General features: G+C 42.6%; 2 protein-coding genes across 3 annotated transcripts in view; one reads left to right on the top strand and one right to left on the bottom strand.

The window, feature by feature from the left end:
* The window catches only part of SAMD15 (sterile alpha motif domain containing 15), a 60195-nt gene that overhangs the window by 21412 nt on the left and 21282 nt on the right, over positions 1-17501 (top strand). The window lies entirely within an intron of this gene.
* NOXRED1 (NADP dependent oxidoreductase domain containing 1) overlaps positions 1-17501 on the bottom strand; it is a 32127-nt gene that overhangs the window by 7582 nt on the left and 7044 nt on the right. Inside the window, exons 3-6 of the mRNA XM_032180477.2 lie at positions 12655-12848; positions 6103-6283; positions 5067-5218; positions 4267-4489 (exon numbers count right to left, since the gene is read on the bottom strand). Of these exons, the coding sequence (XP_032036368.1) occupies positions 4267-4489; positions 5067-5218; positions 6103-6283; positions 12655-12848 (750 nt within the window). The remainder of the gene's footprint in view (positions 1-4266; positions 4490-5066; positions 5219-6102; positions 6284-12654; positions 12849-17501) is intronic.

Genomic DNA, 17501 nt, shown 5'->3' with positions numbered 1-17501 from the left:
GCACCCCAGCCTGGGCAACAGAGCAAGACCTTGTCTCAACAACAAAAAAGACTCAGAATAGCCAACTCAGTATTGAAATGGAAGAACAAAGTCAGAGGAGTAACACTACCCAACTTCGAGACATCCTTTCAAGCTACAATAATCAAGACAGTGTGGTATTGGTGAAAGACAAATAGAGTGGAATAGAATAGAAAGCCCAGAAATAGACCCACATAAATATAGTTAACTGCTCTTTGACAAAGGAGCAAAAGCACTATAATGGAGAAAAGACAATCTCTTCACAAATGGTACTGAAGCACTTGGACATCCACATGCAAAAAAGAAAAAATGAATCTAGACACAAACCTTACACCCTTCACAGAAGTTAAGTCAAAATGTGTCACATGCAGAACTATAAAACTCCTGGAAGACAATATAGGAGAAAATCTAGATGATCTTGGGTTTGGCAGTGACTATATAGTTGTTAACACCAAAGGCATGATACATGAAAAAAACAATTGACAAGCTGGGCATAATTAAAGAATTTAAATTAAATAACTAAAACTAAAAGCCTCTAATTTGTGAAAGACACTGTCAAGAGAATGAAAACACAAGCCACAGACTAGAGAAAATATTTGCAGAAGACAGATAATGGACTGTTTTCCAAAACATACAAAGAACTCTTAAAATTCAACAATGGGAGCCGGGAGCGGTGGCTCACGCCTGTAATCCCAGCACTTTGGGAGGCTGAGGTGGGCAGATCACCTGAGGTCGGGATTTCAAGACCAGCCTGACTAACATGGAGAAACCTCATCTCTACTAAAAAAAAAAAAAATACAAAAATTAGCTGGGCATGGTGGTGCATGCCTGTAATCCCAGCTACTTGGGGGGCTGAGGCAGGAGAATCGCTTGAACCAGGGAGGCAGAGGTTGCAGTGAGCGGAGATCGTGCCATTGCACTCTAGCCTGGGCAACAAGAGCGAAACTCCATCTCAAAAAAAAAAAAAAAATTCAACAATAGGAACACAACCCAATTTAAGAATGCGCCAGAGACCTTAACAGACACCTCACCAAAGACAATATACAAATGGTCAATAAGCATATGAAAAGATACTACACATCAAGCCAGGCATGGTGGCTCATGCCTGTAATCCCAGTATTTTGGGAGGCCAAGGCGGGCATGACCTGAGGTCAGGAGTTCGAGACCAGCCTGCTAACATGGCGAAACCCCATTTCTACTAAAAATACAAAAAATTAGCCAGGTGTGGTGGCACATGCCTGTAATCCCAGCTACTTGGGAGGCTGAGGCAGGAGAATCGCTTGAATCTGGGAGGCAGAGGTTGCAGTGAGCCGAGATCACACCATTGCACTCCAGCTTGGGCAACAAAAGTGAAACTCTGTCTCAAAAAAAAAAGAATACAAGGAAAATTTGACAGGAAAACTATATAGTTTACAACATTAATTAAATATTACAATCTTAGAGGAGAGGAGAAACAAAAATCTCATTAAATGCTTAAAAGGGAAACTGATAAAATTTGAAGTAGATTTTCTTAAAACTTGAGAAGAGTAAAATTAGGATGAGTAAATTAGGGTTGACAAACTACTAGAAGGAAACTTTTTGTTTTTATTATGGAAATTTTAAAACAAAATAGAATGAAACATAGAATAGTATATTCTAAGTAAAAAAGAATATAACAAAAAATAGTATAATGAAACTCCGTGTGCCTATCACTCAGATTTAACAATTGTCAGTTTATAGCCAATCTTTTCTCATCCAAAACCCCACCCCTACTCCTTTACCCCCATCTACTGGATTATTTTGAAGGCAATCCAAGACACTATATCACTTGATAGACTTATCACTAAAAATACAAAAATTAGCCAGGCGTGGTGGTGTGTGCCTGTAGTCCCAGCTACTCAGGAGGCTGAGGTGGGAAGATCACATGAGCCCAGGAGGTGGAGGTTGCAGTGAGCCAACATTATACACCACTGCATTCCAGCCTGGGCAGCAGAGTAAGACCCTCTATCAAAAAAATTAAAATAAAAACAAAAAAGTTAATGGAAATAAAAGGCCCACCAAGTGCTCAACATTTAATTAAAATAGACCTACATCATGGCACATCATAAAATTTCAAGATACTGAGGTCAAAAGATCTCATAAGCTTCCAGAAAGGAAAGAAACAGGTTTCAGACAAAGGATTAAGAATTAGAATGGCACTGTAACTCTCAGTAGCAACTCTAGAAGCTGAAAGACAATGAAGCAATGCCTCAAAATTCTCCCATCCAAGTACTAACCAGGTCCGACCCTGCTTAGCTTCCAAGATCAGATGATATCAGGCACGTTCAGGGTGGTATGGCTGTAGATGCAATGCCTCAAAATTCTAAGGGAGAATTATTTTCAACGTGAAATTCTATACCTGGTTATGTTCTCAATAAAATAGAAGGCTAGAACAAAAACCTCTCAAAGAGTCTCTGAAAATTATTTCAATGCACCCTTTCTCAGGAAGGTACTGCAGGACATGTTCCCCCCAAATTAAGAAGTAATTCATGAGAAAGAAACAAGAGATGCTTCCATGACAGGAAACAAGAGATCCAATACAACAGAAAAGTGAGGGGAATCTCTGGGATAATGAAGAAGAAAAATCTCCAAACCAAAAGTGAACCACAGGCATAGAGAATAAACTGTCCATTGATGACTGATTGGAATACAAAAGATAAGAGAGGAAGAAGAATCTAGGATTACTTCTAGGGTTCTGACTTGAACAACTTGGTGAAGCAGCATGTAATTAGGTAAGAAACATCAGAAGAGCAGGTATAAGAGCAGGTATGTTTTTGGACGTGGTGAGTCTGAGTGGAGATGGTGAATACACAGTTACCTAGGCACAGCATTGACATTTAGGCTACAGATACAGAGTTACATGCTGTCAGTGTAAAGATGGGAACCTAAGTCCCCAAAGTGGAAAAGATCACCAGGAACAAAGTATAGAATGAAAAGAAGTATAGCATGAAAAGAAAAGGGCCTAGGATAGAGCCCTGAAAACACCCAGATTTAAGGGTGAGGCAGAGGAGGAGCTAGCAAAGGGAGGGGCCGGGGAGTCAGGAAGAAAATGAGGAGAACGGGAGGGATCATGACACCCTAGAGAAGAGACTGCTTCAAGAAGGATGGCATGTTCAATAATTAAGGAAGAAAAAGAGTTTAAAGCATCCAGTGGATCTAGTGACAGGGAAGTCACTAGTAATAAGAGCAATAATCTTTGCATATTAGATTATCAAAGATGAAAAATATTTATTTGATAGTTACCAGATATTAAAGAAGTGGCACCGTCATATGTTGTTGGTAGAAATGTAAACAAGTACCACATTTTTTTATAAGCAATTTGGGAACACCTATCAAATATAAAATATGCATAAACTTTGACCCAGAGATTCTTTCACATATGCCACCGAAATACTGGTACAAGTGCGCAAAGTACAAGAATGTTCAAAGCAGGTCAGGTGCACTGGCTCACATCTGTAATCCCAGCACTTTGGTAGGCCAAGGCGGGTGGATCACTTGAGGTCAGGAGTTGGGAGACCAGCCTGGCCAACATGGCGAAACCCTGTATCTACTAAAAATACAAAAATTAGCCAGGCATGGTGGCACACGCCTGTAATCCCAGCTACTCGCGAGGCTGAGGCACTTGAATCACTTAAACCCGGGAGGCAGAGGTTGCAGTGAGCCGAGATCGTGCCACTGCACTCCAGCCTGGGTAACAGAGCAAGACTGTCTCAAAAAATAAAATTAAAAAAAAAAAAGAATGTCAAAGCAGCCTGTAATGCAAAATTGGGGATGGGAGGAGGAACTACATCTCTATCAAGTGGAGACAGGGTGAATAAATTTAACGAAATAAATGTGTCTGGTGGACACCTAGGTAGCTGCTCATAAATGAAGTGGCTATGACTGTACTAACATAGAATGCTAGCTGTGATACAGTAAGTAAAAAAGCAGAATATATAGTTCCCATGTGTCTAATACTATATATAGGAATAGATATGCATATACATTATAACAATATAAATGTTTGTAAATGCACAGATAAAAATATAAAAACTGTTAGAGGTGAAATCTATGAAACGGGATTTGGAAGGCAAAGGATGGCATTTACTTTTCTACTAGTTGAAATTCTTTACAAAAAGCTATGATTTTTATCAATATTTAAAGAGAACATGAAAGGATAAAAGAAGAAAAGCATTAACTAAGAGAAGAGTCTGGGAGAAATGAGAATGGCCAGCTGTCCAGTGCCCTTACCTTTCCCCACACAAGTTCTTGCCATAGGCTTTGCTGACAAAATCTGTTAATTGAAACTTTGGGCAAGATGCTGTGTCTTTCCCACAGTCTTCAAAGTGCACGGAGAGGAAGAGTTCACTCAGAAGCTGCAGCACTTGGGAGTGGGCCATGTTTCTTGCTGTGCATATGTTTAGGGCCGCATAGAACACTCCCTCCAACCACTTGATATTGAGGATTATTCCCCCTACACATCAATGAGAAGGTAAATACCAGTTAGCACCACCAAAAATGAGTTGCAGAGAACCTAGAATAAACCCCTGACAGTGAATAGCCACCTTTTTTCCAAGACAGATTGGTAATATGAACCACGAGATAAGCAAACATTCCTTCTTGAGCCACAAGCACTACTTGTGCCCTTTATAACACATCATGTGTTGACCATCCCAAAGGTGGACAGATACGACTAATGTGGACATTGCTAATGGCAAAAAGTGTCTCTGGAATATTGTTGCTAATATGGAGAAGGAACTGGGGAAAACTGCAAGATTAGAACAGGGAAAAGCCATTTTAGTCCAATATTACATCCTCCTATTGAAATAAGCTATCTCCTCTTTTGGTTTTAATTTGTCCTTAAGAAGTCCAAATAATCATGCTTCTTAGCTCTTCCTAAGTAGCTCTCCTGCAGTACCTTGTGCCTTTTACACACACACACACACACACACACACACACACACACACACACAGATTGATTTAATAAGATAGCAATGGGCCAACAGGAAAGTAATTTTCAAAAGAATGCCAGAAATATGTTGAGCCATGACCAGCAGGACTGTAGGGACAGGTAGCTTGAAGAATCGTAGGATCTTGGAGAGCAGCTACGACTTCCTTATTGGCCCCCCAGACGCTGACAGAATCTTCACCATACTGATACTGAGGCCGCAAGATATTGGTGTGGTTCAACAGTAGTTTCAGCCTGGAAGTAAAGCCAAGACAGGGAGTGCAATGCCAGGACTGGAATAAATGACCACATAACCCACTGTGTTTACATCCAACCCCATCAACAGACTCCCCCGCACAGCTCAGAGAAAAATTGCGGGTCTGGGTCTGTGCTGAGAGCACTAATTAACTGGACTGTTCATCCACCTAACAAATCCTTTTTTTTTTTTTTTTGAGACAGAGTCTCACTCTGTCGCCCAGGCTGGAGTGCAGTGGTGCAATCTCGGCTCACTGCGAGCTCCGCCTCCCGGGTTCACGCCATTCTCCTGCCTCAGCCTCTCCAAGTAGCTGGGACTACAGGCGCCCGCCACCACACCCGGCTAATTTTTTTGTATTTTTAGTAGAGACGGGGTTTCACCGTGGTCTCGATCTCCTGACCTCGTGATCCGCTCGCCTCGGCCTCCCAAAGTGCTGGGATTACAAGCGTGAGCCACCGTGCCTGGCCTACAAATCCTTACTTATTGAATGTTATGTGCTAGGCACTGGGCTAGAAACTAAGTGTGCATAAATAATATTTGTCACATACTTTCAGTAACTTCATGTTATTGACTGATGGTTTCTCTTCTCATTGATGCACAAGGAGAATACTTAAGTGTTCAAGTAATGGGGATAAATGTTCTATTGCAATTTTAAACCTTTGTACAGCAATAAAAATGGTTTGTGGGTACTATTTGTGGGTAAGTAGGGAAGTTACGAAAAAGATTGGCTAACTATGTTCTTCTACAGATAAAGCTGCTTCCTCCTTATTACTGGAAACGACCAACTCTAAGAGATAGGGGCTACAGTGGAGGTGGGAGGCAGAAGTCAGAGATAAGGAGACAGAGCAGTTGTGCCAGTTCCGTTCTCACCCTAACAAGATACCTGGGTAATGGGATGGCAGCTACAAAGCTGTACACAATGCTGGTCTTCTCAAGGCTGGTGTGAATTTCTACGCAGATATTAGGCAGCTGAGATGGCAAGCAGCAGAGGAATATCACGTCGGCCCAACTCACCAGATCAGCATTATGGTAAAAGCATTTGATTCCCAGCTTCTGGAGCTCACCTGGGAGGGATAAAGGAAGACAGGAAGGGCACAGTACTAAGGAGTTTGACCTGAACATCAACTATGGGGAGAGGGTGATCATTATTTTACCTCAGTAAATCAACCCATCTTATTGCTCCATAAATCAGAAGATATTCCTTCCTACAGACCTAAAAGCCATGCAGCAATGCCCTAACTCTATTACTAAAGCAGCAGTAGTACTTGAAATTATAATTCATCTTTGTTTTTTTTCTTTTTTTTTGAGACGGAGTCTCACTCTGATGCCCAGGCTGCAGTACACTAGCGTAATCTCGGCTCACTGCAACTTCCGCCTCCCGGGTTCAAGCAATTCTCCTGCCTCAGCTGCTCGAGTAGCTGAGATTACAGGCACGCGCCACACACCCAGTTAGTTTTTGTATTTTTAGTAGAAACGGGGTTTCACTATGTTGGCCAGGCTGGTCTCAAACTCCCAACCTCAGATGATCCACCCATCTCGTCCGCCCAAAGTGCTGGGATTACAGGCGTGAGCCACCACACCCGGCCTATAATTCATCTTTATCTTACTTTTAGATCAAGTGCTAGAATTTTTCCAATTTTTTTTTTAAGACAGGGTCTTGCTCTGTCACCTGTGGTGTGATCACAGCTTACTATAGCCTCAACTTACTGAGCTCAAGGGATCCTCCTGCCTCAGCCTCCCAAGTAGCTGGGACCACTGGTGAGTGTGACCATGCCCAGCTAATTTTTTTATTTTGTGTAGAGACAAGGTCTTATTATGTTGCCTAGGCTGGCCTCAAACCCCAGGACTCAAGTGATCCTCTCACCTCCACCTCCCAAAGTCCTGGGATTACAGGCATGAGCCATTGTGTGCTGCCCAGACTTTCTTTTAGGAAGAAAAAAATCTGAGAGAAGCCTTTTACTCCAATGTACTGCAGGATAACCATGTGTCAGATAATGTACAAAGTATCTTACAGTTTCTAAGGTGTAACCCCCACAAGGACCTTATGAAGCAGAAACGAGTAGCAGTCCCATTTTACAGATGAGGAGACTGAGGAGTCAAGAAGTTAAATGACTTGTCCAAAGTTACAAAGCTGCTGGCTTGAGGTGGTGGAAAAGACTAGGAGAGTGGAAGGTATAAATCAGAGGCTGAGAGGAGTTTGCAAAGATTTAACAGTTTCGGTAAAGTATATACAAATTGATTTTATTAGGATATTTATAAATGAGGAAAGACTGATAACTCATGTAGTTGCATAAAAACACTCACTGGTAGTTATTTATTTTTTTTTTTTTTTTTGGCTAGAGATGGGATCTCACTATGTTATCCAGGCTGGTTTCCAACTCCTGGATTTAAGTGATCCCCCTGCCATAGCCTCCCAAAGTGCTGGGATTATGGGCATGAGGCAATATGGATTTTCAAAAGTATAAACCTAAAGTGTACACTCACATCTGGTGGTATGTCATAAATGTCATTGGAAAGCAGAATATAACAGACATTGGAGAGTGACTTCTTATGTTAACCACTGAGAGTACATGGCAAATGTAATGCTGAGGTTATCTAGATACTGATAAACCTAGAAGAAAGACAGATGATTTGGTTTGGCTCTGTGCCCCCACCCAAATCTCATCTGGAATTGTAATCCCCACGTGTCGAGGGAGGGACCTGGTGTGAGGTGATTGGATCATGGGGGCAGTTTCCCCCATGCTGTTCTCATGATAGTGAGGGAGTTCTCATGAGAGCTGATGGTTTAAACATGGCACTTTCCCCTGTGTGCTCTCTCCTCCCGCCTTGTGAAGAAGGTATTTGCTTCTCCTTCACCTTCCACCATGATTGTAAGTTTCCTGAGGCCTCTACAGCCATGCAGAACTGTTAGTCAATTAAACCTCTTTTGTTTATAAATTACCCAGTCTCAGACAGTATCTTTATAGCAGTTCTAATACAACAGGACAAAGTTTAGAAAACAGGCATATCTATCATTCTCTCTTGTGGTGTTCTCATTCTTTTCATGTGCATAGAAGCTGATGTTGAGCATTTTGAATTCTTGTTTCCTTACACAACACATAGTGATATTTTACAACTATAATTTTATTCTAATAAATATATTGCTTCGCAAAGAATATATGTACTTTGTTGAAATATCACATATGTTAGTCCTATTGATGGGATAAAGAAATATACCTTGAGTGGTAAGATTTTTTTTTTTTTTGAGACAGAGTCTTGCTCTGTCATCCAGGCTGGAGTGCATGGTGCAATTTTGGCTCGCTGCAACTTCTGCCTCCTGGGTTCAAGCAATTCTCATTTCTCCCCTGTAGCTGGGATTCAAAGGTATGTACCTTAGCAGAGATGGGGTTTCGTCATGTTGGCCAGGCTGGTCTCAAACTCCTGGACTCAAGTGATCCACATGACTCAGCCTCTCCAAGTGCTGGGATTACCGGCATGAGCCACCACGCCCAGTTGGTAAGATTTTTTTTTAGTTTCCTCAGGAATATAGGAAAAAAAAAAATGGCCAGGTGTGGTGACTTACTCCTGTAATACCCGCACTTTCAGAAGGTGAGGTGGGAGGACTGGTTGAGCCTAGCAGTTTAAGACTAGCCTCGGCATTAGAGTGACACCCTGTCTCTATTTATAAACCAAAAAAAAAAGAAAAAAATAAACCTGGGCACTGTGGCTCACACCTATATCCCAGCACTTTGGGAGGCTAAGGCAAGTGGATCACTTGAGGCCAGGAGTTCGAGACCAGCTTGGCCAACATGGCAAAACCCCGTCTCTACTAAAATATTATACAAAAATTAGTTGGGCATGGTGGTGTGTGCCTGTAATCCCAGGTATGTGAGGGGCTGAGGCATGAGAATCACTTGAGCTTGGGAGGCAGGGAGGTTGTAATGAGCCGAGATCATGCCACTACACTCCAGCCTGGGTGACAAAGTGAGACTCTGTCTCAAAATAAATACATACATAAATACATAAATAAAGTAAGTAAGAAAAATACGGGCACTCCAACAGAAAAAATGGTCAGAAACACCTCAAAAAAATATAACACAGTAATAAACCTAAGAAAATAAAACTCTTCTAGTGATTAATGAAAGACATATTAATACAAGAAAATAATTTAAAGCATATTAAAATGGTGATGTTAAAAATGATCCCAGCACTGACCAGGGTGTAGTGAAATGGGTGTTCTTATGCAATGTTGGTAAAAAAAAGTATACCTGAAAGCCTTTTGGGAGGTCAATTTGAAAAAATACATTAGAAGTTTCTTTAAATATTAAAGATATACCTACCACATGACCTAGCCATTTCACTGCCAGGTATTTACCCAAGAAAAATGAAAGTAGTTGCCCACATGAACACTTATATACATGTATTCATGGCAGCTTTATTTGTAATAGCCAGAAACTGGAAACAGCCTAAGTCAAGCAAATAAATAAACTGTGGAATAATCATGCAGGGAAGTACTACTCAGAAATAAAAAAGGATATTGATACATTAAAAACTTGGATATATTTCAGCTGGGCATGGTGGCTCACGCCTGTAATCCCAGCACTTTGGGAGGCTGAGGTGGGAGGATCACTTGAGGTCAGGAGTTGGAGACCAGCCTGGCCAACATGATGAAACCCCATCTCTATTAAAAATACAAAAAATTAGCCAGGCATGGTGGTGAGCACATGTAATCCCAACTACTTGGGATGCTGGGGCAGGAGAATCGCTTGAACCTGGGAGACGGAGGTTGCAGTGAGCCGAGATCACACCACTGCACTCCAGCATGGGCGACAGAGTGAGACTCTGTTTCAAAAAAAAAAAAAACAACTTGGATATATTTCAAACAAATTATGCAGTGTGAAAGAAGTTAGACTAAAAAAACACTACGAACAGTATGATTCCATTTATATAAAATTCTAGAAAATGCACACTAATCTATGGTGACAGAAATCAGATTGTTGGTTTCATGGGTGGAGAGCTTCAGGGAAGTGGACAGAAAGGGATTACCAAAGACAAGTGGCAACTTTTGGGGGTGATGGGATACATTCATTACCTTGTGATGGTTTCACAGGTGTATACATGTCAAAACATCAAATTGTACTCTTTTAACTGTGTGCCATTTATTGTATAGAAATAATATTTTAGGGCCAGGCGCAGTGGCTCACGCCTGTAATCCCGGCACTTTGAGAGGCCAAGGCAGGCAAATCACCTGAGGTCAGGAGTTCGAGACCAGCCTGGCTAACATGGTGAAACCCCATCTCTACTAAAAATACAAAAAAAATTAGCTGGTTGTGGTAGCGTATGCCTGTAATTCCAGCTACTCAGGAGGCTGAGGCGGGAGAATTGCTTGAACCCAGGAGGCAGAGGTTGCAGTGAGCTGAGATCATGCTCTCCACGATCTGCACTCCAGCCTAGGTGACAGAGCAAGACTCAGTCTAAAAAAAAAAAAATTTTAATAAAGCTGTACCAATTCTTTGACCTAATAACTTTATTTGGAAAATTATGTACAAGGAAGTTCAACTAAATAAGGCATAGTTACATAAATTATAGTACATCCATACTTTGGGATACTATACAACCTTAAAATCTTTTTTTTTTACATTAATCTCTTACTAATATAATTAAAATTTTAAATCCTGAGATGAAAACAGAAAAGAAGAATGGTGTAGGGTGTCTAGTGGTCTTAGCCACTGCTGGGCACAACTACAAAGTCTGTGCATCCAAACACCAGGTACAGCAAGCATACTCTGCTAGGGAGATGCAAGGGAGTGTACTCAAAGCCTGCTGGGGTAACCTTCTACTGTGGGAAAGTGGAGGGGCTTAAAATCATTATTTCTTATTGATTGATTGATTGAGACAGAGTCTCACTCTGTTGCTGAGGCTGGAGTGCAATGATGCGATCTCACCTCACTGCAAGCTCCGCCTCCTGGGTTCAAGTGATTTGCCCGCCTCAGTCGCCTGAGTAGCTGGGACTACAGGCGCCCACCACTACACCTGACTGGAATCCTGCCACCCCCCGGCTAATTTTTTATTTTTTGAGACGGGGTTTTACCATGTTGAGTGCAGTGGGGATCTCGGTCATGCAGGTTGCCCCGGATTGACTGCCTCGGCCTCCCAAAGTGCTGGGATTACAGGCGTGAGCCACCGCGCCCGGCCACACCTGGCTAATTTTTGTATTTTTAGTAGAGACTGGGTTTCACCATGTTGGCCAGGCTGGTCTCAAACTCCTGACATCAGGTGATCTGCCCACCTCGGCCTCCCAAAGTGCTAGGATTACAGGTGTGGACAAATCATTATTTCAAAAAATGTTAAATGATATGAGAATATGCTCATGATAACATTATGTAAAAAAAAACAGAATACAAACAACTATATACAGTGTCAATTACTGATATAATTAGAGAAAAAAAAACACGGGAAGGAAATGATAACCCGAGTAGATTATAGGTAGTTGTATCCTTCCTTATAGACAAATTTTCTACAATATGCATATTATTTTACATTTTTTATTATTGAAGTGTAATTTACATATAATGCAAAACACAGATATGAAGTGTACAGTTTGATCAGTTTTGACAAAAGCATACACCCATTTAACCCATACCTCTCTCAAGATATAGAACATTTTCATCTCCCCAGAAAAAGTTGCTTTGGGACTTTCTCAGTCTATCTCCCAGAAGAAATCATTGTTCTGATTTCTATCACCATAAATGGAATCATTACAAAACTTTTTTATTTTTTTGAGACGGAGTCTTATTCTGTTGCCAGGCTGGAGTGCAGTGGTGTGATCTCAGCTCACTGCAACCTCTGCCTCCTGAGTTCAAGCAATTCTCCTGCCTCAGCCTCCTGAGTAGCTGGGACTACAGGCACGCACCACCATGCCCAGCTAATTTTTGTATTTTTAGCAGAGACAGGGTTTCACTATGTTGGCCAGGATGGTCTCAATCTCTTGACCTCATCATCTGCCCGCCTTGGCCTCCCAAAGTGCTGGGATTACAGGTGTGAGCCACCGCACCCGACCACAAAACATTTTTTTAAGGTCAGTAAATGTCATTTTTAAAAATATAAGGCCAACTGCAAATGCCTGGAACTGTGTAACACCCAACCAGACCCTAACTGATTCAGTTAGAAGATCTGAACTCTGTATGGAAAGCTTCCCCGTATCAAAGATCCGGAAAGATACTTCACCACCAAGGGCACAGGGAGGAGACACGGATATAAAACATATACATGGAGAAAAAAGTTGCTTTAAAGAACAAGAGAGAAAGCCATGCTTCTAACCTTTCTTAGGGCCAGCAAGCTGAGAACTCCACACGCGGTATGTAAGGATTCCTCTTTGAAGGACCCTTTCAAAATGGCTTTGTTGACACCTACACAGCACAACCAAGCCCCCATTCTACCACACACTGCTCCTCACCCAGAGTCTCTGGCCTCCGAGTGGAGATCCGCAGGCTTTCAGCAGGGATGGGGACAAGCTGCAGCAGTGTGCCAGCCAGCTGCTTCCCAAGGTGGCCACCTCCAATGATGCCCACCTTAAACTCTTCAGGAGTGGCTGAATTAAGGGAGCCAATTGAGAGATGTCTGGAACTTTGATTCTCATTTAATGATGCTCTGGAGAATGAACACACAGACACGTACATAAATACATGCACACACTGTAGTTCTTTTTTTTTTTTTTTTTTTTTTTTTGAGACAGAGTCTCACTTTGTCGCCCAGGTTAGAGTGCAATGGGGTGATCTTGGCTCACTGCAAGCTCCGCCTCCCAGGTTCACGCCATTCTCCTGCCTGTCTCCCAAGTAGCTGGGACTACAGTTGCCTGCCACCACTCCCGGCTAATTTTTTGTATTTTTAGTAGAAACGGGGTTTCACCGTATTAGCCAGGATGGTCTCCATCTCCTGACCTCGTGATCCACCCGAGTCAGCCTCCCAAAGTGCTGGGATTACAGGCGAGAGCCACCGCACCCGGCCTAGTTCTTTTTTTTTTTTTTTGAGACGGAGTCTCGCTCTGTCGCCCAGGCTGGAGTGCAGTGGCGCAATCTCAGCTCACTGCAAGCTCCGCCTCCCGGGTTCACGCCATTCTCCTGCCTCAGCCTCTCCGAGTAGCTGGGACTACAGGCGCCCGCCACCACGCCTGGCTAAATTTTTTTGTATTTTTAGTAGAGACGGGGTTTCACCATGGTCTCGATCTCCTGACCTCGTGATCCGCCCACCTCGGCCTCCCAAAGTGCTGGGATTACAAGCGTGAGCCACCGCGCCCGGCCGAGGGCCTAGTTCTTCTTAACTGTCAATCTCTGACGTTTTCTGCTTTGTCATTTAAGGTGCTTGGTGGCACCTTAAGTACTTTGGAGATAAGACATTTCAACTGTGTGTCATTTATCCAGCCTCACTAGGGAATGAAATGTTCCTCCTGAGTTAATCTTCCAGAAACAAAAGTATAACCCTTTTCAAGGGACCAAAATTTAAAATGTTTTAAATGAACATACTTTGTTACATGTATTATACTTGCCTGGTTAAACAGTCTGAATATTTAATCATTTCACTGGCTCAGGACACCATTGTGAACAGCCACTATTATACAGCATACTGTAATGTCTGTAACACATTGTAGGCCAGTCCCCTCATGTTTTGTGCAGACAGCTTTCAATTTTTTTTTTTTTTTTTTTTTTGAGACGGAGTCTCGCTCTGTCGCCCAGGCTGGAGTGCAGTGGCGCATTCTCGGCTCACTGCAAGCTCCGCCTCCCGGGTTCACGCCATTCTCCTGCCTCAGCCTCTCCGAGTAGCTGGGACTACAGGCGCCCGCCACCACGCCCGGCTAATTTTTTGTATTTTTAGTAGAGATGGGGTTTCACTGTGGTCTCGATCTCCTGACCTCGTGATCCGCCCGCCTCGGCCTCCCAAAGTGCTGGGATTACAAGCGTGAGCCACCATGCCCGGCCTCAATTTTTTTTTTTTAATCGTGGTTAAAAAACACAGGCTGGGTACGGTGGCTCACATCTGTAATCCCAGCACTTTGAGAGGCCAAGGCAGGCAGATCACTTGAGCTCAGGAGTTTGAGACCAGCCTGGGCAACATGTAAGACCTCGTCTCTACAAAAAATACAAGAATTAGCCAGGTATGGTGGTGCACACCTGTAGTCCCAGCTACCCAGGAGGCTGAGGTGGGAGGATTGCTTGAGCCCAGGAGTTTGAGGCTGCAGTGAGCTGCGCTCGTGCCACTGTACTTCAGCCTGAGTGACAGGGCAAGACCCTGTCTCAGGAAAAACACACACACACACACACACACAAACACACAGCATGAACTTTACCATCATAACCATTTTTAAAGTGCACAGTACAGTTGTGTTAATCATATGCACATTGTGGCTAGGCATGGTGGCTGATGCCTGTAATCCCAGCACTTTGGGAGGCCAAGGCGTGTGGATCACTTGAGGTCAGAAGTTTAAGACCAGCCTGGCCAACACGGTGAAACCCCGTCTCTATTAAAAATATAAAAATTAGCCCAGCATGATGGTGTAAACCTGTAGTCTCAGCTACTCAGGAGTCTGAGGCAGGAGAATCTCTTGAACCCAGGAGGTGGAGGTTGTAGTGAGCCGAGATCCACTACTGCACTCCAGCCTAGGCAACACAGCAAGACTCGATCTCAAAAAAAAAAAATACATATATATATAGGTATAGATATAGATAAATAGATACATATAGATATAGTTGTGCAACAGCTCTTTAGAACCCTTCCATCTTGCAAAACTGGAACTCTATATGCTTTTCTTTTTTTTTGAGACAGTCTCCCTCCACTGCCTGAGCTGGAGGGCAGCGGCACAATCTCAGCTCACTGCAACCTCCACCTCTCACGTTCAAGCAATTCTCTGCCTCAGCCTACTGACTAGCTGGGATCACAGGTGCGTGCCACCACACCCCACGCCCAGCTAATGTTTGTGTTTTTAGTAGAGATGAGGTTCTCCATGTTGGCCAGGCTGGTCTCGAACTCCCCACCTCAAGTGATCCGCCCACCTCTGCCTCCCAAAGTGCTGGGATTATAGGCGTGAGCCACCGCACCCAACCTGAAACTCTATACAATTTTTCTCTCTCCCCAGCCGCTGGAAACTACCATTCTACTTTCTGTTCCACTACTTTAGATACCTCATGTAAGTAGAAGTATGCAGTATTGTCTTTTTGTACATGGCTAATTTCACTTAGCGTAATGTCCTCAAGCTTCATCCATATCAATTTTTGGATTTTTTTTCTATCTTCATGAAAAATGTCATTGGAATTTTGATAAGGATTGCAGTGCATCTGTAGACGGCTTCAGGTAGTATGGACATTTTAAAACGAAGTCTTCCAATCCATAAACATGGGATGTCTTTCCGTTTGTGTCTTCCTTAATTTCTTTTAGCAATGTTTTGTAGTTTTCAGTGTAGAAATCTTTCATGCCCTTGTTAAGTTTATTACTAAGTATGTTATTGTACTGGAGGCTATTATAAATGTGATTTTCATAATTTCTTTTTCAGGTTGTTCATTAGTGTACAGAAACGCAACTAATTTTAGTATGTTGATTTTGTATCCTGCAACTTTGCTGAATTTGTTTACTATTTCTAATAGTTTTTTTCTTAATGGAATCTTAAGGGTTTTCTACATGTAAGATCATGTCAGCCTGGGCACAGTGGCTCATGCCTGCAATCCCAGCACTTTGGGAAGCCATAGTGGGAGGATTGCTTGAAGGCAGGAGTTTAAGATTAGTCTGGGCAACACAGCAGGACACTGTCTCTACAAAAAAATTAAAAGTTAGCTGGGTGTGGTGGTGTGCACCTGTAGTCCTCGCTATTCAGGAGGTTGAGGCAGGAGAGTCACTTGAGCCCAGGAGTTCAAGGTTATAGTGAGCTATGCTCATGCCATTGCACTCCAGCCTGGGTGACAGAGCAAGACTTTGTCTCAAAACAAACAAACAAACAAACAAACAAAACATGTCATCTGTGAACAGAGACCATTTCTTGCTTTCCAATTTTGATGTCTTTTGTTTTTCTTGCCTAATTGCTCTGACTAGGACTTCCAGTACTTAAACAGAAGTGGAAAGAGTAGGCATCTTTGCCTTGTTTCTGATCTTAGAGGAAAAGCTTTTAGTTTTGTTTTTTTTTTTTTTTTTGAGATGGAGTCTCGCTTTGTCGCCCAGGCTGGAGTGCAGTGGTGTGATCTCGGCTCACTACAACCTCCGCCTCCCAGGTTCACACCATTCTCCTGCCTCAGCCTCCAGAGTAGCTGGGACTACAGGTGCCTGCCACCACACCCAGCTAACTTTTTATATTTTTAGTAGAGACGAGACCAGGATGGTCTTGATCTCCTGACCTCATGATCCACCTGCCTCGGCCTCCCAAAGTGCTGGGATTACAGGCATGAGCCACCATGCCCGGCAAGCTTTTAGTTTTGTACCATTGAATATGATGTTACCTGTGGGCCTTTCATATATAGCCTTTATTATATTGGGGTAATTTCCTTCTATTCCTAGTTTGCTGAGTGTTCTTATCATGAAAAGGTGTTGAATTTTCTCAAACACCTTTTCTGCATCAATTAAAATGATCATGTGATTTCTGTTCTTCATTTTGTTGATGTGATGTATTATGTTGATTGATTTTGCATGTTGAATCATTGTTGCATTCCAGAAATAAATCCCACTTGGTCATGGTGTATAATCCTTTCTCTTTTTTTCTGTGACAGAGTCTTGCTTGGTCACCCAGGCTGGAGTGTGGTGGCACAATCACAGCTCACTGCAGCCTTGACCTCCCAGGCTCAGGCAATCCACCCACCTCAACTTCCCAAGTAGCTGGGATTACAGGTGTACACTACCATGCCTAGCTAATGTTTACATTTTTTTGTAGAGACAAAATCTCACCATGTTGTTGCCCAGGCTGGTCTCAAACTCCTGGGCTCAAGTGATTCTCCCACCTCGCCCTCCCAAAGTGTTGGAATTCAATAGGCATGAACCATTGCACTTGCCATATAAATCTTTTAATAGGCTATTGGACTCAGTTTGGCAATATTTTATTGAGGAATTTTGCATCTGTATTCATCATGGGTATTGGTCTGTAGTTCTATTATTTTTGTCTGGTTTTGGTATCAGGGTAATGCTGGCCTCATAAAATGAGTTCAGAAGTGTTCCTTCATCTTCAATTTTTTTGGAAGAGTTTGAGAAGGATTAGTATTCATTCTTCTTTAAATGTTTGGTAAGGCCAGGTATGGTGGCTCATGCCTATAATCCCAGCACTTTGGGAAGCCA

Source organism: Hylobates moloch, unplaced genomic scaffold (assembly GCF_009828535.3).
Source record: "Hylobates moloch isolate HMO894 unplaced genomic scaffold, HMol_V3 SCAFFOLD_16, whole genome shotgun sequence".
Classification (NCBI taxonomy): Eukaryota; Metazoa; Chordata; class Mammalia; order Primates; family Hylobatidae; genus Hylobates; species Hylobates moloch.
This window is presented reverse-complemented; position numbering and strand designations above follow the sequence as displayed.